Here is a 24,567-nt window from a genome sequence, read left to right on the forward strand (position 1 = left end):
AGACAGTTTAAGAATTCCATGTCCAAGATGTTGTTTGTTTTTTCTTTTTAATCAATTACAACAAAGACAGTTGGGCTTCCAGGTGGCTTTAGTGGTAAAGAACCTGCCTGCCATAAGAGACATGAGATGCAAGTTCAATCCCTGGGCTGGGAAAATCCCCTGGAAGAGGGCATGGCAACCCACTCTAGTATTCTTGCCTGGAGAATCCCATGGTCAGAGGAGCCTGGTGGGTTATAGTCCACAGGGTCACAAATGGTTGGACACGCCTGAGGCAATGTAGCACACATTCACAACAAATACATTTACAAATTGGTTAATTTACTAGTTCAACTTATCATACATTGTCACCTCAGGACTTCTAAAAAGCCAAGATGTTGCAAAATAAAGAATGAACCTTGTCCACAATAAACTAGGCACTTTACAAAAATGCACGTAAGACCTAAAACTGTCTTCTAGATATGGACATATTAGCCAAGAGCCCTTTCCCTCAGTGTTCCTCTTACCCCTCCTCCAGTATTTCAGTGATGTACCAGACTACATCCAGCTCCAAGACACTCCCAGGAGACACAGCCCTTCCTAGCAACAAAACGACGTCTCTAAAGGGGTTGTTTTACTATCTCTGCTTTTAATGCACTTTGGGCTTTGAAAAGAAAAGTGGGAAAGGGCTTCTCTGGTGCCTCAGATGGTAAAGAATCTGCCTGCAATACAGCAGACCAACGTTTGAACCCTAGGTTGGGAAGATCCCCTGGAGAAGAGAATGGAACCCACTCTAGTGTTCTTGCCTGGAGAATTCCATTGACAGAGGAAACAGCAGGCTACAGCCCATGGGGTTGCAACGAATCAGCAACAGGCCTCTAGATAAAGATATTGGCAAGAGTTATGATTAAAATACATTTCCTTAATGTTCAACTTTGGGAATTAGGACTTGCTTATTCTTTAATACACAGCAATATCAACTAAAATGCACAAACAGAACAATGGCTGGACAATCTGAACTTGTCTAAAGGCTAATGGGCCCTGAGAGCTTCTCTCTGCACTTCCTTCCCTGTCCCCCACTCCCACCCTCACCCCCAGTCAACAGCCAGCTTACTCTCCAAGACTCGCTTAACAAGTCCACTCCCCAAACATAACCATTCCTGTGAATTAACAAAACACATACTTAAAAGATGCTACTTTAACTCTCTACTTTCAAAATAGGCTGTGTACTTTTACACATCTAGAAAGGCTAGATGTTTCAAATAAGGACTTAAGTTTGTCCAGTATACATACACGTAGCAGCAATGAGTACACTGCACACAAAGGCTATCTAGTCCAAAGTGTCATCTAAATAGAACCACTCAAGCCAAGAACCACACCCCTTCTCATCTCTAGCAACCCAGTGGACAAATCTAATAAGCATCTGTAATGCTTAGAGGGGATTTTAACAACTTCACTTCCACCAGTTGTTTTCGGAATCTTTCCTATGAATTTTAATATAAAATGTACCCAATGTATTTATTTGCTATTTTTTGTCACACACTGGCAACCTCTTTATAGATGTTGTAAACTTGGACATTTATGCCTTATGTACAGCAATGAGATCAAACTAGTCAATCCTAAAGGAAATCAACCCTTGGAAGGACTGATGATGAAGCTGAAGCTCCAATACTTTGGCTACCTGATGCGAAAAGCTGACTCATTGGAAAAGACCCTGATGTTGGGAAAGACTGAAGGCAGGAGGAGACAACAGAGGATGAGACAGTTGGACGGCACCGACTCAATGGACATGAGTTTGAGCAAGCTCCAGGAGATGGTGAAGGACAGGGAAGCCTGGTGTGCTGCAGTCCATGGGGTTGCAAAGAGTTGGACACGACTGAGCAACAATCCTTCAGTTCAGTTCAGTTCAGTTGTCTCCGACTCTTTGCAACCCCATGAATCGCAGCACACCAGGCCTCCCTGTCCATCACCAACTCCCGGAGTTCGCTCAGACTCACGTCCATCGAGTCAGTGATGCCATCCAGCCATCTCATCCTCTGTCGTCCCCTTCTCCTCCTGCCCCCAATCCTGCCCAGCATCAGGGTATTTTCCAATGAGTCAACTCTTCGCATGAGGTGGCCAAAGTACTGGAGTTTCAGCTTTAGCATCATTCCTTCCAAAGAACACCCAGGGCTGATCTCCTTCAGAATGGCCTGGTTGGATCTCCTTGCAGTCCAAAGGACTCTCAAGAGTCTTCTCCAAGACCACAGTTGAAAAGCATCAATTCTTCGGCGCTCATGTATACTATATACACAGTGTAAAACAAAATGCAGAGACACATAAGGGACAATGGTTAATCTTGCTTCACTATAAACATACTGGCATAAATGCCCCGGTACTTTCTTTTTTCCTGAACCAGTACAAATAAAATAATGTGTACTGCTCAGAGAGGTGGTTAAATCATTCCATTTCTTAAAAGACAGTAATTCATATTAATTTTTTAAAAATGATATATCCACAAAATATATTATTTCATGACCTCTATTTTTAACATACTTTGTGCACTTCTAAACATCTAGAAAGACTAGATGTTTCAAATAAGATGTTTCAAATAAGACTAGATGTTTCAAACTTAAGTTTATCCACTATACACACAGTAGCGTTGAATAAACTAGACACAGGTAACAATGGCTATATTCAAAAGTGTCCTCTACAAAGGAATATTCTAGTCTAGAATCTTTCATTTCTCCCAATTCCTCCTTTTCACCATCCAGCCAACAGTGGGCGGTAAGAACAGGCACATATGTCACTTAGATGTGATTTACAATTTCACTTCCAAAGGTCCTTTTCAGAAGACAGCCTTTCAATGAATTTTAACACAAAGTGTACAAAATGCGTTAGTTTACTAACCCTATTTTTGTCATTCACTGGCAATCTCTTTAATATCTAGAAACTAGATATTATAAAATTGGGACCATTTCTCCAGTATATATACATCAAAGTTAAACGAAATACATTTAACATAAATGTTAAACTGAAATGTTCTAGTACACATCTTTTGCAATCTTCCCTCCCACCTCCCTCAACCCAATGAAAAAGAACAGAGTATACTGTTCAGACAAGAGGTTTAACAATTCCATTTCCAGTAAGTGGTGGATCTGTGCCGTTCATAAATGAAGGTGACCACAGCCTCAGGTGTGACATGACCAAGTCACACAGCAAGGAACAAAGACCTATCCGTCCAGCGTGTTGACAGCAGGAATAGAGATCTCCCCTTACACATCTGAGCCAAGCAGCGGCCCAAGTAGGAAAGAAATATGAAGCTGTTTACAAAAGTGCTTCACTGTAACTGCATAGAGGCTTTCACTCTGAAAATTAGATTTCAAAGAAATTTAGGAGAAAGGCTAAATCAAGAAATATACTAGGGAGTTCCAGTTCAAGATGATGGAGTAGAAGCACGTGAGCTCATCTCCTGCGAGAGCACGAAATCACAACTAGCTGTTAAACAACCATCAACAGGAGGACACTGGGACCACCAAAAAAAAAAGATACCACACGTCTAAAGACAAGTAAGAAGATGCAGCGAGACAGTAGGAGGGGAACAATGATGATAAAATCAAATCCCATACCTGCTGGGTGGGTGGCCCACAAACTGGAGAATAATAATACCAAAGAAGTTCTTCCACTGTTGTGAAGGTTGTGAACCCTGTGTCAGGCCTCCCAGGCTGGGGATCTGACCTTGAAGGCCAGTGGGATTTGATTACAGGACTTCCATAGGACTGGGGGAAACAGAGATTCCAGCCTTGGAGGGCACAAACAAAATCTTGTGCACACCAAGACCGAGGAAAGGAGCAGCCACTTGACAGGAGACTGAACCAAAACTACCTGCTGGTGTTGGAGGGCTCCTGTGGAGGCGTGGGTCAGCCGGGACTCACCACAGGGATGGGGGCACTGGCAGCAGCTGTCCTGGAAAGTCCCCATTGGCCTAAGCCCTCTTGGAGGTCACCATTAACCCTATCATAGAGCCCTTAAACCCAGGGCTGGGTCACCTCAGGCCAAACAACTACCAGGGAGGGAGCACACCACCACCACCACCAATCAGCAGATAACTGGATTAAAGCTTAGTGAGCAAAATCCAGTTTTTCCCATCACCAGCATCTTAGCCTCCTCCATCAGAGAGCAGACAGAAGCAAGAGGATCATAATCCCACAGTGGCTAAACATTACAGAAAGTTAATCACAAGGAAAAAGTAGAAAGTTATGTCCCAGATAAAGGGACAAGATAAATCCCCAGGGGAAAAAAAAAAAAAAAACCTAAATGGAGAGAAGCAATCTTTCAGAAAAAGAATTCAGAATAATGATAGTGATGATCCAGGATCTTGGGAAAACAATGGAGAAGATGTAAGAAATGTTTACCAAAGACCTACAAGAACTAAAGAACAAACTGAAGTAAATACACTAGAAGGAATCAATAGCATGTACAAACTTCCACTTACTGCATCACTCTGCTTAAGCCCCCAAATTGTATGTAATTATTTTATATTGTTATAGGTTAATCATGTTCCCACTATGGCTTGCAACTGTAATCATATTTATTTTTTGTCTGGCTACTGATTGTGAAATTTGATAACCATCTTTTGCTACTGTGATAATGTTAACTATTACCTAATCATGTTATATCATGATTGGTCAACAGAAAAATAATAGAATTCTATACCACCAAACTATCATAGTTTAATCTGTAATCACTTTTTAAAATCCAGATGCATAATCGGAATTATCAGATAATCAGAATTATCTTGGAGTTTTGTGAAAAATACAAATGCCCAAGTATTGGTTTTTTCCTCCAAAGCTTCAGATATGTTTCTGATGAGCAGCCATGTTTAAAAACAACTGGACTATATGAGGATCTTGTACTTTTACCTAGTTTGTTTCACTTTTTCTACTTCATATTCAGTGCTCCCACTTCATTTAGTTTGTTTTCCAATTTCTCTATCTCTTCTATGTTCTTTCTCAAGTTTTTATCAATTGTAGTAGAATAGCTTTTGAATACATATATATAAGTAGTATGTATAACATATATGTCTAGAAAACTTCTGAATTTTTGCCTAACTAAAAAATAAAGAGAACTCTTTACATTAAAAAAAATTTTTTTAATAGTACTGGTGAAGAGAGATTAAAAAAATAAGAGATGTTTGTTTGTAGTCCAAGTTTTTGTTGTTATTTTTTGCTAAGAAATGCTTCTCTTCCTGAGGTTCCAAAGCTTCTGAAAATAACAAAATGGAAGAGATGGGGAAGAAATTCACTTGTGAACGGTTAAATATATGGTATCTTTAGTCTTTAAATAAAAACAAGATTCCGTCACCAACACACACACTACTGTACTGCCACAACACTCTATTTTTTTCCATCTTCAAACTAGGTTATAAAATATCCAGTTGAAGGAGACAAGCCCGGGTCACACTGTAGACAAGATGCCTTCATGTTGAGAACATAATACCAGAGGTGGACCGGAAGGGCATTCTAACATTCAGTATAGCATGAGAAAGCATCCCCATAAGAAATATCCACTTACAAAATATTCCAACAGAACAGATTTATCTTTACATGTGAGAGAGTCATTTCCTAGACAGGTTGATAAGAAATCTAGGGGTCCCCAAGGAGAGAGGGGTCTCCAAATGGAGGAAATAGCCTGCAAGTGTCAGACATTTTTATCTCTCTTAAGCAGCAGGAGGAAACAAACTAGCAGTATTTTTTTCCTTCTCTATACAAATTTAAAGGGAGGTTTCTCTTAAAATACTGTGTTGCCATAATGACACCTGGTTTCGCCTGAAGTTAGCTATTCTTGAGCCTGGAGATAACCAATGCCTTTTTCTTATAGAAATGTTTGTCTTAAGCTATGCTAATGTACTACGCCTTTACCCCAAACTCTTGTCTCCAAGTCGGTTCCGCCTCTTGGCCCAGAACCTACTTGACAAACCAGTATGTTATACTCAGATATTGTTCCCCTAATCTATGTAAATGAAACTATTTGTATGGTGGTCTGCCCTTCTTTAAGATTCAAGTTAATTATTTTATGGCCCAGGATAAACCATTTGGTGCCATTCTAAATTTTAAGACATTCCTTTCTTTCATTAACAGACTGCTAGTGACTATATAACATCCAGTTGAAGACTAGCAGGGGGGTACTCTTTCTGCCCCCTTCTGATGCCTATGTCAGAAGCTTTCTCTATCTCCTTTATACTTTAATAAAACTTTATTACACAAAAGCTCTGAGCGATCAAGCCTCGTCTCTGGCCCCGGATTGAATTCTTCTCCTCCGGGGGCCAAGAATCCCGGTGTATTTGCGTGATTCGACAACAACCTTTCACATGTCTGTCTCCCCACCTTGATCATGAGCCTTTCAAAGACAGCGAACATCAACTCTCTTATTTCCAGCGCTGAGCACATTCGGCCTGGCAAGACAGTTGTCTTGATGGGTAGGAGCATAGGCCCTGGGGGCATGCAGCCAGAGATGTGTGACCTTGGACAAGTTAACAAACATCTCCAGGTAAGACTGAGATCACAGGACAGCTTCGATCAAAGAATAGAATTCAACTGAGCAAACCTTAAAGATCTTACTGGTTTATTCAATGATTCATAAATCAGGTAGCATCCAAATTAACATACAGAAAGAAGCACCAAGAAGCTGTACAAAACTTTTATAGGGGGACTTCCTTGGTGGTCCAGTGGTTAAGACTCCATGCTCCCAATGCAGGGGATCCGGGTTCGATCCCTTGTCAGGGAACTAGATCCCTGCATGCCACAACTTAAGACCCAGAACAGCCAAATATATATAAAACCTTTCATAGGTAGAAGGCAGCAAGAACAAGAAGTCATACTAGCCCCCAAACAGGTTGGTTATTGCAAGATTACTCTCCTGGAGGAGGTGGCAGGGGTCTAAAAAGCAAGCGACCTAACTAGTGCTAGCTAATGTTTATCAGGTGAATCCTGATTTGCTGATTTAAGATTCCATTTCTAGGAGAGCCAAAACCATAATTAAATCAGGTCTTAGTTTGATGACGTGAGGCTTAGCATCATCAACCCCATTTGGGGACTGTTGTCTTGTTTCTCACCGGGCCTCATGAGGACCAAATGGGTCCTACATGTGCTCGGGAAGGCACCTATCTGCCCTCATGACCACTGATGCCCTTCCATCCAGTGTCACAAGAGGCTTGGCCTGCAGGCTGAGCATACAGGCTTCCTAGTCCACTGGCTTCACCTCTGGACAACAAATGCTGTTTGGGTGCTGGAGGGCAGAGGCCGGTGTATTTGTCTGCTTCTCTGTTTTGAATGGCATCTCCTGTTTTATCTGTATTTTCTTCCTGATTCTAGGTCTCCGCACAGCCCTTCCTTCACAAGCAAAGCAGGTACCCCACCCCAGCTCTGAGGAAGCAACCAACTCCAGCCTCCACGGTAGTGGGGGTGCTGGCTCGTTGGGCTCAGGGTTACCCCACCTACCTGTTTTCAGCTCTTCCTAGACCTTTATTGGAGAAGGAAAAGGCAATCCACTCCAGTACTCTTGCCTAGAGAATCCTGTGGACAGAGGAGCCTGGTGGGCTGCCGTCTATGGGGTCGCACAAAGTCCGACACGACTGAAGCGACTTAGCAGCAACAGCAGCAGACCTTTATACTAGCTCAGGGTATTAATTTCCCTCTGCAGAACCACCTTTGTTTTCTTAACTGAACCCGGATTCTTAACCACTGAACCACCAGCGTGCTCCATTTTAGCCTAACTCTGACTGAATTTTAGGATTGGAATCACAAAGGTACTATTTGCACGTTTCGGTCTTGCTTCCTTTGCTCAAAATTGTTTTCGATTCATCCAGTCTCTTGCTTGTAACCGCAGCTCATTCAGTTTCATTGTATATTCCACCGTGTATATAACTACACTACAATTTATTTGAGCATTCTGTTGTCGATGGACACTTGGGCTGCTTCCAGTCTGGGGCCATTCAAGAAGGATGCTATAAACACTTGCGTCCACGTCTCCTACAGCATTCCGGGCATCACATGGAGGGTACCCATCAGGGTATCCACGGACAAATGGAACTGCAGGGTACAGATAAATACGTTGAACTTCATCGGAGTGACAGTCTCCAAAAGTAGTTGTACCAGTAAACTAAACAAATAAGAGTAAGAGACGAAACAAACCAAAGCAAAATCACCCCGCATTCAATTGACAGGTCTCCACAAACGGAATTCCCACCACTTTCCTCCCACACGGGTCCCCAGGACCAAAAAATCCGTCAAGGCAAGAGGCTTCCCGTCTTACTAAGATCTCTGACAATCGCTGAGGAAACCTTCTGAGGTAGGCGAGACCAGGGTCATGACCCCCAGGACCAAGAGCTTCAGAAAAGCCATGTGACCTGCTCCCAAGGCACACCCTTGTCAACCTCCCGGGCCCCAGAACCCCCGGCCCAAAGCACTCGACGCAACGACCCACGGCCCCCCTGCCTCACGACCCCAAGACCCCCAAGCACTCGACTCCACGGTCCCCGAGCCCAGAGCACCCGACCCCAAACAGCCGACTCCACAACCCACGCCCCCGAGTAACCGACTCCACGGTGCTTCGGTCCCAGAGCTTCCGACCCCAGAACACTCAACCCCACGACCTCATGGCCCCACGGCCCCCAAGCACCCGACCCGACGGTCCCTGGCCCCAGAGTGCATGGTCCAGGGCCCGGCTGACAGAAAAGCCTCTCTCAGGAACCAAGAGCACCCGCCCCACCAAGCCGCGTACGCAGCCCACGAAGCACCCGCCCTCCTTCCGCAGGGTCGGGACGCGCCCGGGTGTAGGTAACGCACGATCCGAAGCCGCGCTTTCGCCACAGCTCTGGACTGCCGCTGCAGAAAATCCACACCAAAAACGCGCTTTCCTCTGATAACGGAAGTTCCTAAGGTGGCGGCACCTCCGAATGCGAAAAGCTAGAGCCAAATATTTTCTTGAGGCTCAAACGACGCGAGTGGATTAACTAATCAGTGGAATCTGCTCGCCGGAAGTAGGGCTGCACCTCGCCGGAAGTTGCGCTCCTCCATTTTATTGCCCGCAATGGCGGCAGTGTCTAGTTTGGGGCAGGGATGCGGCGCTCTTGACTGAGCGGGTAGGCCAAGCGGAGGCTTCAGGGACATCGGCCGCGGCGCAGAAGAAAACCAGCCTGGACGCCGAGGACGCTGTCATGTACGGCGCGAGCGGAGGCCGCACCAAAACCGAGAGGAAAAGCGGCGCGAAGGAGGAGACCGGGCCCGGCGGTGCCGGCGGTGGGGGGAACCGAGTGGAGCTGCTGGTCTTCGGCTATGCCTGCAAGCTGTTCCGAGACGATGAGAGGGCCCTGGCCCAGGAACAGGGACAACACCTCATCCCCTGGATGGGGGACCACAAGATCCTCATCGACAGGTCGGTTCCTCCCCCCACCCGCCGGTCCTCCCCTTCCCTCGCCCGCTTGATTTCGTCTGATGTTGACTTGATGGCCAGGACTGAAAGGGGTTTTCTGGAGTCATCGGGGATCTGGGGGACACCCCCTCCCCTGTCCCCACATCCCCCTGGTTTTGGGGGGGGAGGGGATGGTGAAACCTGCCCTAAGGCACTGGCTGGAGCTGCGTGCCGCGTCTGTCGCCGGAGGGATCGTCTCTGCTCCCGCAGCCCCTCACGACCCCTCACTCTTGTCGCTGGGTTGCAGTTGCCACTCCGGGCAGTGGAAGCTGCCCGGGCCCTGGGCCTCTCCTGACCGGCGCTCTGGGGCCCTCCGCGCGCCCACAGCTCCGTGTGGTGGGAGGGCAACCCGAAACGCCGCAAGCTGATGTCGCGATTAGAGACCTCTTGGACCCCAAGAGTTGGCTTTGAACCTCTCTATCCCCAAGGCTCTCTGTGGAGCGCCGTCATGATATTTGATGTCCCCCCACCCACCCACCCATTCCTCCCCCTTCCTGTGTTAATCTGATGAGTTTCACAGATTGAGGCTGAAGTTGCCAATCATTGAAGGCCAGTTGACTTTTTGCAGACACTGGCCTTGCTCTTAGAGGTACTGTTCTTAGGGCTGGTTTCACTGTCTCTTAAAACTGAAGGGTGGAGCTGAGACAGAAGTATGTTCTTTTCAAATCAAACATGCTTTTAGGTAGTCACTCTGGAGGGTGTTTGGCCACTTTGGACAGAGGGGTCCTGGGACTGGAGTTTCTAAAGATGTTTGATTTGAAAAGGGTGACCTTACATGATGTAGGTTGTTTGCTCCCCTCCCCTCCCATGTTTTCAGTCCCTCTTTCTCCTTGGGATTTTTGTTTGTGGGTTTGGTTTTTGCCAATTCGGCAACTCTGCTTCTGGGGCCCAGACTGAAAAGTAACCGTGACCAACCATTAAACTGTGGAATAGTCTCTCCGAGTGAAGGAAGCCCATCGTTTGAGACAATTAAAACTGGATTCTACAAAGCCCTGGAACCTGACTATAGGGATGACCTCTGAGCTGGCCAGAATGGACACATTAATGACCAAACGCCTTTTCCATCCCCAACGTTTCCACTTGGAGTTAGATCTAGACAAGAAGAACTCGTGGAGGGAGGGTCGCCAGCTCAGGTCTGGAGCTGAGGGCCCCGGCACTCTGCTCAAGCATGCTGTACCTTCAAACCATGGTTTCTATTGAATGATGCTGCCTGAGTTGTCAGGTGGCTTCCTTTTGAAAAGTGTTACTTGTGGTATTGTTAAAGTTTGATAAGCGAGGAAGTCTGAGCTTTTTTTTACAGTTTTCCATATCATTCTGTACATGATGTGAGTTAGGTCTTCCAAAACCAGTGGGGAGCAAACGCTACACATGTAGATGTGTAATATTTTAAGATAATGATCTACATTTGTAAGTTAAGGAGGTTTACAGCATAGTAAAAATAATTTTTAAATTTAATAATATGCAATGACTTGGCTACCCTGAAATATTTGGCCTTTTTTCCTGTAAATGTCTTTTCCCCCCCTGTATTTTCTAGTCCTCATTACAAAAGTCAGCACTAAAAAATTAAGCAGACTTTTGTCTCTCTACATGTTTCTGCAACCCTAAATCTGAGTGTTTTAAGTAAAATTCCCTAATTCACTCATTATCTGAGAGTTGCACTTTGACAGCATCTTCATTGAACTTTTTGTATTTTAAACATAGCAGAAAGTGCTTCCTTAGTCTTCATCTGGCTAACATACCTATGGGTCCGCGCAAGTGCACATGGATGTGTGTTCATGTATGTTATATCCTGGGGGCGTAAAGTTTAGAAGCACATATTTTATGCTGCGTCTTCTAATAGTTTTGCTCTGTTTCTAGTGAACCTCCTTAAACTGCACGTATATGTCACTGTTCCTATGTATGTGTGTCTCTCTATCACATAACCCAGCACTTATTTCCTCAGCCAAGTGGCTAGGGGGCGAGCCTAGCCAAGATTTTACCTCCAATGGACGCAAGTTTCTTTGGTGAAGATCTCTCCTGAGAGTTCGGGACTAGCAGAAAGAAGCGAGGAAATTTCGACCGTTTGGTTCTTACGGATAGGTATTTATGTATTCGGTTTGTGTGAATGTAAGCTATGATATTTGACTTTTCAGAAAAAAAAGTTTTTTTTCTTTTTTTTTTTTCTTACAAATGGCATTGAATGGTTAACCAAACCATAAAGGGTAAGAACTGCCACTGACGTGGATACCATTTAAGCTATTAAAGGATTGTTTACCTTTAATTATAAGTTTTATCAATGTTAGAAAGGAATTTAGACTTTGTTAAGATAACTTGAGTTTAAAAGTAGGTGAGATATGACTAGCCAAATTAAATATAATGAGAAGCATTTTTATGTTTGCTTTAATATTTTTATTTCTTTATCTTAATTGGTAAGTATACATAGAAAACGTCACACACGAACCAACCCAAACGTTAATTTCTTCCCATTGACCAGTATGTTCATATTACAGATATGATGGGCGCGGTCACCTGCATGACCTTTCTGAGTACGATGCTGAGTATTCCACATGGAACAGAGATTACCAGCTCTCCGAAGAGGAGGCACGAATAGAGACCCTGTGTGATGAAGAGAGGTATTTAGCCTTGCATACGGACTTGCTTGAGGAGGAGGCAAGGCAAGGTACTGCTCAAGAAAAACTTACTTAAGCAACAAACTTTTTAAAAAAATTTTAAGTATTTAAAAGTTTACTCCCATTCATTTTTTTATACTCACTCTTTCTGATATTATCTTGACAGTACCCAGTGGATTGGAAAAACAGCAGTCTTTGCGTTCTGAGAGGACCTCAGGATAGTTTATATATAGAGCCACAGAGAATTTTCCCAGCTTTTGAGGGCAGACTGGGATTTGAAAAAACAAAAACCAAACTCTTTAACTGTTCTTCTTTAACAGTATCGTATAAATTAAAATTGATGTTCTTGTCTTTGCCATAACAATCTTTAATACAGTTCTTACTCCCCAAGTTTCTCAGCAGGAAGAAATTTTCCACAAAAGACGTGTAATCCGCTGTCTGTGGTAAACATGTACTGGCAAAAGTACATATTGATAGATGTGAAGTGTGAAATTTTAAAAAACATTATTGCCTCGAAAAGAGGTTGGAAAAAGTGTGTTGTATGCTTTACTGATAGCCACAACTTTAGAAATATATAAAATGTTTCTCAGTAAATTTCTGCTTCTGTTAACATAATTCTCATTTTTGTTCAAGAGGAAGAATACAAGCGGTTGAGTGAAGCACTGGCGGAGGACGGGAGCTATAATGCAGTGGGATTCACGTACGGCAGTGATTACTATGACCCTTCCGAACCCACGGAGGAAGAGGAACCTTCCAAACAGAGAGGTGAGGTGAGGGGTCTGCCCGGGTGATGATGTTGGGCAGGCACTGCGTGTAAGCATAGAGTCTTCAGAGCACGATTACGGGCACTAAACAGCCGCAGTGTCACCGTGGGACAGAGAGGAAACATGATTGATGTTAGGGTAAAACAAAGCTAAGAAGTAGGAAAGGAATTGTTGTTGGAAGTGGGGAATGAATTCAGAGTTCAGTTATCTTCCAAGGATCTGGTTGCCTTTTCCTTTCTTTCTTTTGGATTTATGGAGCAGGAAGTTACTCTGGATTCTGTGTTTCCAGATGGACAATGTATGTGTTGAAATCCACAGTAACTCATTCACAGGGCAGTGAAGGGACAGGCATTAACCACCCTCCTGCTAACTTGCTTCTTCATAGCCACTCCATGAGTGAAATAATGACAGGTGTCCAGTGGAAGGACACCTGTGGAGTCAGTTATTATCAAGCAGATATTATCAAGCAGAAGATAGCACAGGGTGTCTTGGTTAGGCTCGATAGGCCCTAGGATGTAGACTTACCACAGTATTTTGAAGTAAGTAATATTTACCTAGAAATAAAGATTCTAAATTTATGCCTTTTTGGATTAACTCTGAATATTTTTTTAAATAAACGATAGTGCTACTAAAAAAAACTGGAGCTGTGCAATTCAAAAATAAAGTCCATATTCACTTTGGTAAGCCCTGAGAACACCTTTATTACAGCCCTGCATTCATGATCAGTCATGAATCATCAATAATGATAACACACTCGAAACATTGAGTGGATCACTTTATTCAGGATATTCTGTTTAAAGAGAAGAAGAACTTCAGAAACCTATTCAAATGTTCGGAGTAATGAACTGGAATCACATCATAGAGAGATGGAATTCTGGAGCTAGCTGAACCTGTGATATGGACTTACTTAATTGTTTTCTCCTCAAGTAACAAATCTTCCGGCAAGTATGAAGTGACTGTGGCAGTTAATATTAAAATGCCGTCTGCCCTGCAGCCTCTCTAGGGTTCTCCCAGCTTCTTCACCGCGGGGCATGACAGCAAGATGTGGGGGCCAGCTCATGCAGACACTTGCCTCATGGCCCTTGCTTTCATTCTGCTCATTACTTTATGGACATAAGAATCACTGTTACACAGCTCTGTTCTGCAAGCTTCTCAAGAGTTTTCCCAGATGTAATTTTAATTATATTGAGTTAAAGCCTAGTTAAGGTATTAAACACCTTCTAGCATTGACTTTTGAATCTGAGCAGACCTCAGAAGTTAGGGTGCGGTGGACGTGTTCTTGCAGGTCTGAGAAGTATACACTCATTCCTTAATCTAGACTAAGTCGTCCATCTTAGGATTCCGGACAGTTCCAATTTTGTTGTCTCTGAGCCTTGTACATTCCGTGTGCTTTAAATATGCAGTGTTCAATCAGAAGGAAGGAATGTACACTATCCCCATTTCACAATGAAAGAACTGAGATTCATAGAACCCAGATGTCTTTTGCAAGGTCAATCGACTATTTAGGGAAAATCTACAGTAATATTTTAACAGTTTAGATTGGGGATCAGCAAACTATGACTGAAGATCCAGTTGGCGCATTTCTGTGAAGTTATATTGGAAGAGCCATGCTCATTTGTCCCTGTTTTGTCTGTGTGGCTTTTGCACTTCATTGACTAAGTGAAGTAGTTGAGACAGACGCCACCTGGCCAAAGAGCCAGGAATATTTACTGTCTGGCTTTTTGCAGAAAGATGTCGCAAACGCCTGTTCTAGGTGTTGGGCACCTGTCTCAGTGTAATTGTTGGGCTACCTGATGTCAAATATGGTTAGATTATTGAAAACACTTCAGTATTCTTGCCTGGGAAATCCCATGGGCAGAGGAGCCTGGTGGGCTACAGTCCATGGGGTTGCAAAAGCTTTGGACACAGCTTAACAACTAAATAACAACATTGAATTTTAAGAACTTCAATGTGGCTTAGTTTCTCTTCCGAGTTTTACTGTGTTTTCTCTTTAATGTAAATTCTCCATATTTAAATCTTGTTTCTGTAACCACATTCTCAGAACTTTGCTTTGTGTGCTGATTAATTTTTTTAATGGAAGTTGGGGCCCTGTAAAACTTACAGCTCAACTTTTAATTTACACTAGTATAAATAAAATGCCACATATACAAATAACATGTACGCATGCACACACACACATACATACATACTTGCATGTGTACCTATGCATACACACACTTTTTAAATAGAATAGTTTGGTACCCAGTACCACTACCAACCAGATTGTACTTTACTGCTGCATTATCTTACAGTCTAAAATTTTAATTTTGGTTTGTTTTTCTGAGTCACCAACATGTCTCAATATTCCTTGATTTCCAGAAATGCCATACAGTTGACCATTGAGCAACACAGGTGTGAACTGGAGAGGTCTGCTTATTTTCAGATTTTTTTCTTCTTTCAATAAAAAGCAGTACTGTGCTGTTGGTCAAATCCACAGAAGTGGAGCCACAGATACAGAGGACCAGCTCTGGGACTTGAGCATCCCTGGATTTTGGTGCCCCTGCAGACACTGAGGGGCGACTGCACTGTCCTGGTGTTCAACTGCTGTAAACCCTTGTGATATTAACCAGAAGCCTTTGACGGTGCCTTTAGTTCTGTGTAACTTTCTCTTCCCTTTCTGCAGCTTACTGTTGCCAACCCAGTTCCATCCTTTATTTTCACAGGTTTTCATCATCATCTATCCCTTTTTTTAACAAGAAAAGATTTAAATGTATTTGAATCTGAATTAGCATTACAAAAATTGGTTTTTATTTTGTGCTACTAAAACCATTTTTCTGTGAAGAAAAGTATGTGTAAGAACAGAGCAAATCTGTAACCTACCTGTTCCAAATAGCTCTTTTGCTCCAAGCTCCTTTATTTTTGAGAACAGCTTAGCACTTAAGGAAAGGCTATTTGAACAAAGTTTATACCACTTTGTCATTTTAGGGAGATATGGTAAAGTTATACTTTTATATATTCACACCTTTGGCCTCATTCCCAAAGAAATTTGGGGGTTTTAAGCTGTTACTTGGCATGTTGCAAACCAGTGTTTCTAATACTTACCAGTTCTGCTGTGTCATTTGGTTATTGGAGCTGAACAGATGGGTTGCTGATTACAGGGAGCTTTCAGGCCATAGTAAGTCTTCAGTTCTTGGGAGAGAGGAAGGGTATGTGAGCTTGTGGGTCAGTGATGAATACTGCAAATCACTCTGTCTCATCAGACTGCAGTCAGCAGGTCTTTGTGTGCTGTGAAGCCTATATAAAATTCCTTCTTGGCTTCGCAGAGAATTAAGTTTGAAATTGTTGTCTCTTCAATAGAATCCATTATGTACAATGGAGATATTTGTTTTGATGAAGACTTAATGTTTATTTCACATTATCTTATTTGAAGAAATAAGTACATGTGAAATTCTTAAAAATGTTAGCTTGGTTTTCTAGTATGTTTTCATACATTTCACTATATCCTCTTAAATTGTTCATTAAATTGAGATGTATATAGGTACCTTAGAATTCAGAAAGTTGCAGTGTGTAGTGTCTTGTCTGACTTCCAGTAGACAGATGTTTGTTAAGTGAACCGTTAAACAAGAAATGAAAATAGACACACATCTGATTATTTGTGAAGAGAGAGGTGGCTTGCTTGGGTGGAGAGGTCTTGGCAGTTACATGCAGGGATTTTATGGTTCAGTGATGAAAACGGTCGTCTTGCAATAGAGCACCCTGTGCTGTGCCTGGCCCTCTGGGGAACCCACCGAGATAGTTTGGGGGGTGGGCTTAGCAGATCAGAGGGGCTGGGAAGGAGGAGAGCTGAAAGTGTGTCACACGCCTGCTGCGTGCAGAGCCTTGGGGTGGAAACAGTCTCATGCGTTGTCTCCCTGCACCTGCGCCATGGCCCTGGAGTCCACGCTGCCACTGTGTCTGTACTAGGAGGAAACAAACAAGAACAAGGGAGGCATGGCCCCATGCTGCGCCACCCCAGCCCCTCTGGGATCTGGTGAGGTGCTTTTGCCCACAGGTGGTACAGTGAACACAGAATAGAGATTAGAAGTGTTTCTGGGAGCTGATGTACAACAAGACCACGAGGGGCCAGGTGATGCTCCTGCCGCTCTCCCCTCCACCGTTGCTTACTGATGGTGGCACCCTCTTTTCAGGTTGTGGTTCTGACGTTTTACGTTTTCTTTTTATACAGAAAAAAATGAGGCTGAAAATTTGGAGGAAAACGAGGAGCCTTTCATTGCCCCATTAGGACTGAACGTGCCGCCTGATGTGGAGCTGGTAGGTGTCTTTGTCCTTCACGATGCTATTCACCGCTGTTAGCACTTACCGGGAAGTACTCATGTGAGAGCCTCACCACAGTCACAGCCGCCGTACAGTTTGTGTGATGCTTTACACTTATTTTTGAGTTAATGGAGGAAAAATCATCACACACCACCTACTTTTCGCTAAAGAAAAAGAGAAACATTACAGTAGAATCACTAGACCAGAGCATCGGGGGCTGGGGGAGCTGGCTCACTCTCAGAGACCATGTGGTTGAATCCCCAGGTTTTACCAGTGCAGAAAAACCTAGTCAGAATTCCTGGTGAGGAGACTTAGCCACGTTTAGGTGTAAAAACCCTCTTACTCAAAGCAGCTTGGCTTCAGTAAAGTTGCTTTGCCCTATCTTTCTCTACTATAGTTTTTGTGGGCACTTAAGACAAGTGTCCAGAGAAGGCGATGGCAACCCCACTCCAGTGCTCTTGCCTGGAGAATCCCAGGGACGGCGGAGCCTGGTGGGCTGCCGTCTATGGGGTCGCACAGAGTCCAACACGACTGAACGGCAGCAGTAGCAAGATAAGTGTCTTCACCTTGACATTCCCTTGGCACACTTCCACCTGGTTTTCCTCTCTAGTATGTCAAGACCCTGTGGTATCTCCAAGGCAGCCCCTGCACTCAGGAGGAACACCTGGGTGGCATCCTCTCCACCTTAGTGCCCTGCAGCTGGTTACTGGCAGAGTTGGATTAATCTCCGCTCACCTGGCTATTTCAGCTACATTTGGTTAAGGTTACATTGTGACAGGCCTCATCAAGGGTTTTCCACCTATTACCTCATTTAATGCTGGTGGTCCTATGAAGTAGCTTCCTGTTACTGTCTCTCTTTCACAGATGAAGAGAAGTGAAGAAGTTGGGTCACACACAGCAGGCAGGAACTCTGACTCACAGTCTTTTAACTGTTGGGCCATCATAAATTGCTATGCTTTGTAGCATCCCTACATGTTTATTAGGAATGTTTAAAACATTTTTTGTTGCATGTACATACCCAGAAAAGGGCTATTTGTGCTCACTGTAAAGTTTTTTCTTTGGCATCTTCCTGCCATGGATGTGGGTATACCAGGAACTTCTGTGTGTCCCGCTGTAGCATCACTGAATCAACAGTGGACACTGAAAATTCTAGTTTTTCGCATTCTCCTCACGTGTGCATGACACCTCCCATATTTAGTGCAGCATGGGTTTGATGATTCTTCCTCTTCAGTTTTGGTAATACAGAGTTTTTCTGTTGACCAGTCATGATACAATGGTATTAAGTGAGTAATAGTTACATAATCACAATAGAGAAAGATGTTTATCAATCAATGACCAGACAAAAAGTAAAAGATGATTACAGTCGCAAGCCATAATGGGAACATGATTAACTTCACAGTATAAAAAAATTACATACAGTTTGGGGGTGTCAAGCAGAGTGATGTGGTCAGTGGAAGTGCATACATGCGCATGTTTTCAGCTGCCCAGTCAGTCTCTGTCTTTTGGTTGGTGCATTTAATCCATTTACGTTTAGGGTAGTTATAGATACATATGATCCGATTACCATAGTCTTAATTATTTTGGGTTTATCTTCTGTAGGTCTTTTGCTTCTCTTGTGTTTCCTGCCTAAACAAGTTCCTTTAGTATTTGTTGTAAAGCTGGTTTGGTGGTGCTGAATTCTTTTAACTTTTGCTTGCCTGGAAAGCTTTTGATTTTTGCATCAAATCTGTATGAGAGTCTTGCTGGGTAGGGAAATCTTGGTTGTAGGTTCTTCCCTATCATTGCTTTAAATATATCTTGCCACTCCCTTCTGGCTTGTGGAGTTTCTGTTGAGAAATCAGCTGATAAACCTGATGGGAGTTTCCTTGTATGTTATTTGTTGTTTTTCCCTTGCTGCTTTTAATATTTTATCTTTCTCTTTAATTTTTGTCAGTTTGATTACTGTGTGTCTCAGTGTGTTCCTCCTTGGGTATATCCTGTCTGGGACTCTCTGCTTCCTGGACTTGGTTGATTGTTTCTTTTCCCTTGTTAGGGAAGTTTTCAGCTATTTTCTCTTCAAATATTTTCTCAGGTTTTTTCTCTCTCTTCTCCTTCTGGGACCCCTATAATGTGAATGTTGGTACGTTTAATATTGTCCCAGAGATCTCTTAGGCTGTCTTCTTTTTTTTTTTTCATTCTTTTTTGTGTATTCTGTTCTGAGGCAGTGATTTCCACTATTCTGTCCTCCAGGTCATTTATCTGTTCTTCTGCCTCAATTACCTCAGTTATTCTGCTATTGATTCCTTCTAGTGTATTATTCATCTGTTAGTTTGTTCTCGTAGGTCTTCGGTAAACATTTCTTGCATCTTCTCCATTGTTTTCCCAAGATCCTGGATCATCTTCACTATCGTTATTCTGAATTCTTTTTCTGGCAGGTTCCTTCTCCACTTCATTTAGTCGGTTTTCTAAGGTTTTATGATGTCCCTTCATCTGGGATATAACTCTGCTTTTTCATTTTGATTAACTTTCTGTAATATGGTTTTTGTTTTAGCTGCTTTGGGACTGTGCCTCTTGCTTATTCTGTCTGCCCTCTGATGGAGGAGGCTAAGAGGCTTGTGTAAGCTTCCTAATGGGAGGGACTGGCATGGGAAAAACTGAGTCTTGGTCTGGTGGCCTTGGCCTTGCTTGCTGCTGCTGAGTCACGTCAGTCGGGTCCGACTCTGTGACCCCATAGACGGCAGCCCACCAGGCTCCCTCATCCCTGGGATTCTCCAGGCAAGAAAACCGCAGTGGGTTGCCAGTTCCTTCTCCAATGCATGAAAGTGAAAAGTGAAAGGGCCTTGCTTAGTAAAGCTTTAATCCAATTATCTGCTGATGGGTGGGGTTGCACTCCCTCCCTGCTAGTTGTTTGGCCTGAGGCAACTCAGCTCTGGGATCTGCTAGCTCTATGGTAGAGTTAATGGTGACTTCCAAGAGGGCTTACTCCCAACCTGATGCTGCCAGTGCCCCGGGCCCCGCAGTGAGCCCCTGCCAACTGCCTCCACAGGAGGCCCCCCAACACTAGCAGGTAGTTTTGGTTCAGTCTCCTGTGGGGTCACTGCTCCTTTCCTCTGGGTCTTGGTGTTCACAAGATTTTGTGCCCTCCAAGACCGAAGTCTCTGTTTCCCCTAGTCCTGTGGAAGTCCTATAATCAAATCCCACTGGCCTTCAAGGTCAGATTCCCTGGGGATGCCCAGTTCTTTTGTCGGATCCCCAGCCTGGGAAGCCTGACGTGGGGTTCAGAACCTTCACAACAGTGGGAGAATTTCTTTGGTATTATTATTCTCCAGTTTGTGGGTCACCCACTCAGTGGGTATAGAATTTGATTTTATCGTGATTGTGCCTCTCCTGCAGTCTTGCTGCAGCTTCTTCTTTGTCTTTAGATGTGGGGTATCTTTTTGGGGGGGTTCCAGTGTCCTGTCAATGGTTGTTTAACAGCTAGTTGTGATCTTGGTGCTCTCGCAGGAGATGAACACATGTCCTTCTGCTCCACTGTCTTGAACTGGAAGTCTGCTCTCTTCTGATGTTATTATATAATGGTCTCTTGAGCAGGAAATTGCTCTGTGTAGAAACCAGTTGTGAGTGCTCCCTGGGTCTCCAGTGGACAGCTTGCTTTTCCTTTATGGTGATGTCAGTAGTGGATTTTTCATAATCACTGTGAATTGGAGCAGTGATCTGCTGTGTGCATTATACACTGTCATGTCCACATTAGTGGAGAAGCTCTAGTAGACAGATGTCTGTGTCATATATTCCATCTCGGTTACTAAATGTTGAAACTGCTGGCATGTGTTTATATGGACGCATGCTGCCTGGGTGGGCAGGGGCTTCTCTAGCTCCTGGCCATGCGGGGCTGGGGATGGTAAAGAGAGCAGGTGCTTTGGGGTTCTTGGTTTCTAAATTAAGCTTTTGGTTTAGAACCCAGTGGCTCAGGGGCTCTGGGGTTTCGTGTGACGGGCTGGGAGCAGTTAAGAGGTCACGGCACCCTGGGGGCGCGTGCTGCTGCAGGCTCGAGGCTGGCCACTTGCTTCAGGTCCAGCCCCTAGACTAGACTCAAGCCCTCAGGTGGCCTCACAGCTCTATTTTAGCTTTTTATACTGCCTCTGTGGGGCTACTTGTATGTTTCTTGGGAATTAAGGACATAGTTTTTGCCAGAATGTGTAGCCCAATGCTTGTCCTAATGGTGTTTTCAGTTACCTGTTCCTTTCCCAGGCTTTGTCACCTCCCGAGTTCTGCACACGCCCAGGCCCGTTTGTGGTTGTGTTGTCTTGCACTGCAGGGAAGGTAGAGGGCGTGTCTCAACCTGGTCTCTCACCCACCTGAGATGCCATGGACCTTCTGGGCCTGTCTGTTCTGTACCTTCTTACGTTTCCTTCAAGCCTTGGGGACCAGAAGTGCTGCTGCTCAGCACACCCATTTGAGTGTATTTACATAGGAAATGCGCTTTGTTGTTCAGTCGCTCAGTCATGTCTGACTCTTTGCGACCCCGTGGACTGCAGCATGCCAGGCTTCCTTGTCTTTCACAATCTCCCAGAGTTTGCTCAGACTCATGTCCATTGAATCGTGATGCCATCCAACCATCTCATCTTCTGTCATCCCCTTCTCCTCTTGCCTTCAATCTTTCCCAGCTTCAGGGTCTTTTCCAATGAGTCAGCTCTTTGCATCAGGTGGCCAAAATATTGGAGCTTCAGCTTCAGTATCAGTCCTTCCAATGAAATGTGCTTGTTTAACTTACTTTATGGACAGAAGGGAAAGGAGGAAGGATTCAGTGCACAGTTCCCATCATGGGCTGGGTTTCTGTCCAGTAGGTTAATAGCAACAGCAGCTAAGGAGTGTTTATTAAGGAGGTGCTGTGAGCCAGGCACTGTGCCGCTCGGCTGCTCAGTCTCCCTGACACCAGTATATCTGTGACGGGGACACAGGCTAGAGCTGTCAAGAGCAGCCACCCCAGGTCATCCTGTGGGTCAGGCCTGCACTTGCAGCCCAGAGCCATTGCAGAACTTGGGGCCACACGGTTACGCTTCTTTGAAGGTTGTTCTGATTAGAGTGTTAATTCTCACCATGTGTTCAGCTGGTGTGTTGCCATGGGATGGGGGTGGGGAAAATTTCATTTACCCATGTCCCTGTGGAGTCCGTGTGTTTTCTCAGGAGATTGTGAGGACTGTCCGTATATGATGAGCGCTGACTAACCCCTGGTCCAGCACGTGTTGTGCATGTTTGTTCTTCTGTGCTTTGTCTCTTAACTGTTTGTCCCTCTTTCCATGCAGAACTTAAATATATTTGCAAAAACACATATGTCACCATGTTCCTTTCTGGCTTCAGGATTTTGAATCTGGTTTCAGTAGACCTTTCCACCCCTGACAGCACTATATTCCCTGCTGTTACATCCAGTTTTGTTTTTATAATGCAGTTCATGACTCAATCTGATATTTATTTGGGGCTGTGATCACAGAGGGCTTGCCTAATAGTTCAGTTGGTAAAGACTCCACCTGCAAATGCAGGAGACCCCAGTTCGATTCCTGGGTCAGGAAGATCTTCTGAAGAAGGGATAGGCTACCCACTCCAGTATTCTTGGGCTTCCCTTTTGGCTCAGCTGGTAAAGAATTCTCCTACAACGTGGGAGACCTGGGTTCGATCCCTGGGTTGGGAAGATCCCCTGGAGAAGGAAATGGCTACCTACTCCAGTATTCCTGCCTGGAGAATTTGATGGACTATATAGTCCACAGGGTCGCAAACAGTTGGACACAATTGAGTGACTTTCACTCTCATGATCACAGAGGAGGAAAGGGCCAGCCCAGCTGCTCCTGAGGTTCCTCACTTATTCACCCCATGTGCCACCCAGTCTGGCCCCTCATTCTCCCCCAGCTCCTGGATCTGAGCTCCAGTCTTTTCAGAGCTTTTCGGAAATCTCATACTGGTGCAGGTTTTCTGAACTCACATACTGTTGTCCCATTTTCAATTCCTACTCTGGAGTTCTTAGAGCCACATTAATTTTGGGGGATCTGGGAGGTGTTAGCCCCCCTTCTTGGGCTCAGTCACTTTCTTAAATTAGAAAATCATTTTCCCCCGTATCAGTCTTTGTAACATGCGTATTAAACATTGAGCATATCCTTAAAATCTCATCTTTTGGTGGCAATGATTATATTCTTAAATAGGAAAGGATTTTTCTAAAACTTACATGACAGAGCAAAGAATGTCTTTCTCCAGACCAAGCATTTGTCTTATATACACTTGCTTCAGTAGCAGATCTTGAAAGGACGTTCATAAAGTACTTTGTTTCTCTATACTCATCATCGCTTTGTGAAAGTACCTGTTTCTCTGTAACCACTGTAGCCATAATACTGCCCAACACGTGGGTGGGTCATGAGAGAATATCTCTACATGTGGGGGCAGTTGGGGGTATATTTTCCTATAAGGGTCATTATTCTGAAGTAATCATAAATGATTATATATGCACTGACTCAAAAATTAATCTTCCTGTTGAGGCAAAGCCACTGAAAACATGCATCAGCATCCAGACTTAAGTGCCCAGTGGGCCTTTAACGTGGCCTCTGGTTTATTTTAGGATCAGTAAATAGCTTTAATTGTAGACATTTATGCTGTTCAAGAGTGAAGGACGTCATTAGTTCAGGAGTCACGTTTGAGAATTAAGGCATTGGTACTTTGTGAAGGATTCAGGCCTCAAGTGACAATAAGCATCTTGACTGTGTCATTAATGAGAGGTCATTTCCCACTTTATTTGCATGTAATTTTCTAGTATTAATCTTTTCATTGATATTAATAAAAGTATTTCAGATGTGTGGCTTCCAGCTTCTGGTCTGAGGGGCTCTATGTGTGGGTAGGAATTGCTCAGCTCAGTATGTGGTAGAGGTAACTTAGCAGCAGGTGCAGGAGAGAGGTGGGGTCTGATTCCTAGTAGTAAACTCACTCTGAAGCAACAAGATGATTCACCCAGTAAATGTGGGTGAAACCCTCCCTGTTCTGGCCAGACCATACCTTGCTGTTCAGCTGCTAAGTCATGTCCAGTTCTTTGCAACCCCATGAACTGCAGCATGCCAGGCTTCCATGTCCTTCACTATCTCCCTGAGTTTGCTCAAACCCATGTCCATTGAGTCAGTGATACCATCCAACCATCTCATCCTCTGTCACCCTCTTCTCCTCCTGCCTTCAATCTTTCCCAGCATCAGGGTCTTTTCCAGTGAGTTGACTCTCTCTGTTACGTGACCAAAGTATTAGAGCTTCAGCTTCAGCATTAGTCCTTCCAGTGAATAGTCAGGGTTGATTTCCTTTAGGGTTGATTAGTTAGATCTCCTTGCTGTCCAAGGGACTCTCAGGAATCTTCTCTAGTACCACAGTTCGAAGGCATCACTTCTTCGGTGCTCAGCCTTCTTGATGGTCGAGCTCTCACATCTGTACATGACTGCTGGAAAAAACTGATTTTGACCATATGAACCTTTGTT

The 24,567-nt window shown here is 44.1% G+C and overlaps 1 protein-coding gene and 1 long non-coding RNA gene across 7 annotated transcripts in view; one reads left to right on the forward strand and one right to left on the reverse strand.

Annotated features, from left to right (window-relative positions):
• Window positions 1–6,178: 6,178 nt before the first annotated feature.
• Window positions 6,179–8,946, reverse strand: LOC123329952. Its single transcript, XR_006545593.2, has 2 exons — window positions 8,802–8,946; window positions 6,179–8,045 (listed from the first exon to the last, which is right to left on the reverse strand). It is a non-coding gene; the product is annotated as an uncharacterized LOC123329952 (long non-coding RNA).
• A 65-nt stretch (window positions 8,947–9,011) lies between these two features.
• LOC102397015 (splicing factor SWAP) overlaps window positions 9,012–24,567 on the forward strand; it is an 80,414-nt gene continuing 64,858 nt past the window's right edge. For 3 of the 6 annotated variants that reach the window (XM_006045512.4, XM_025267845.3, XR_003104280.3), the window contains exons 1-4: window positions 9,013–9,390; window positions 11,916–12,085; window positions 12,669–12,800; window positions 17,004–17,089. In XM_006045512.4, coding sequence (XP_006045574.3) covers window positions 9,173–9,390; window positions 11,916–12,085; window positions 12,669–12,800; window positions 17,004–17,089 — 606 coding nt within the window. In that variant the 5' untranslated portion in view covers window positions 9,013–9,172. Of the gene's footprint in view, window positions 9,391–9,411; window positions 11,506–11,915; window positions 12,086–12,668; window positions 12,801–17,003; window positions 17,090–24,567 lie in introns of those variants that run through there. The other 3 variants (XM_006045514.4, XM_006045513.4, XM_006045516.4) reach the window with 3 other exon arrangements.

Source organism: Bubalus bubalis, chromosome 17 (assembly GCF_019923935.1).
Source record: "Bubalus bubalis isolate 160015118507 breed Murrah chromosome 17, NDDB_SH_1, whole genome shotgun sequence".
In the NCBI taxonomy this organism is placed as follows: Eukaryota; Metazoa; Chordata; class Mammalia; order Artiodactyla; family Bovidae; genus Bubalus; species Bubalus bubalis.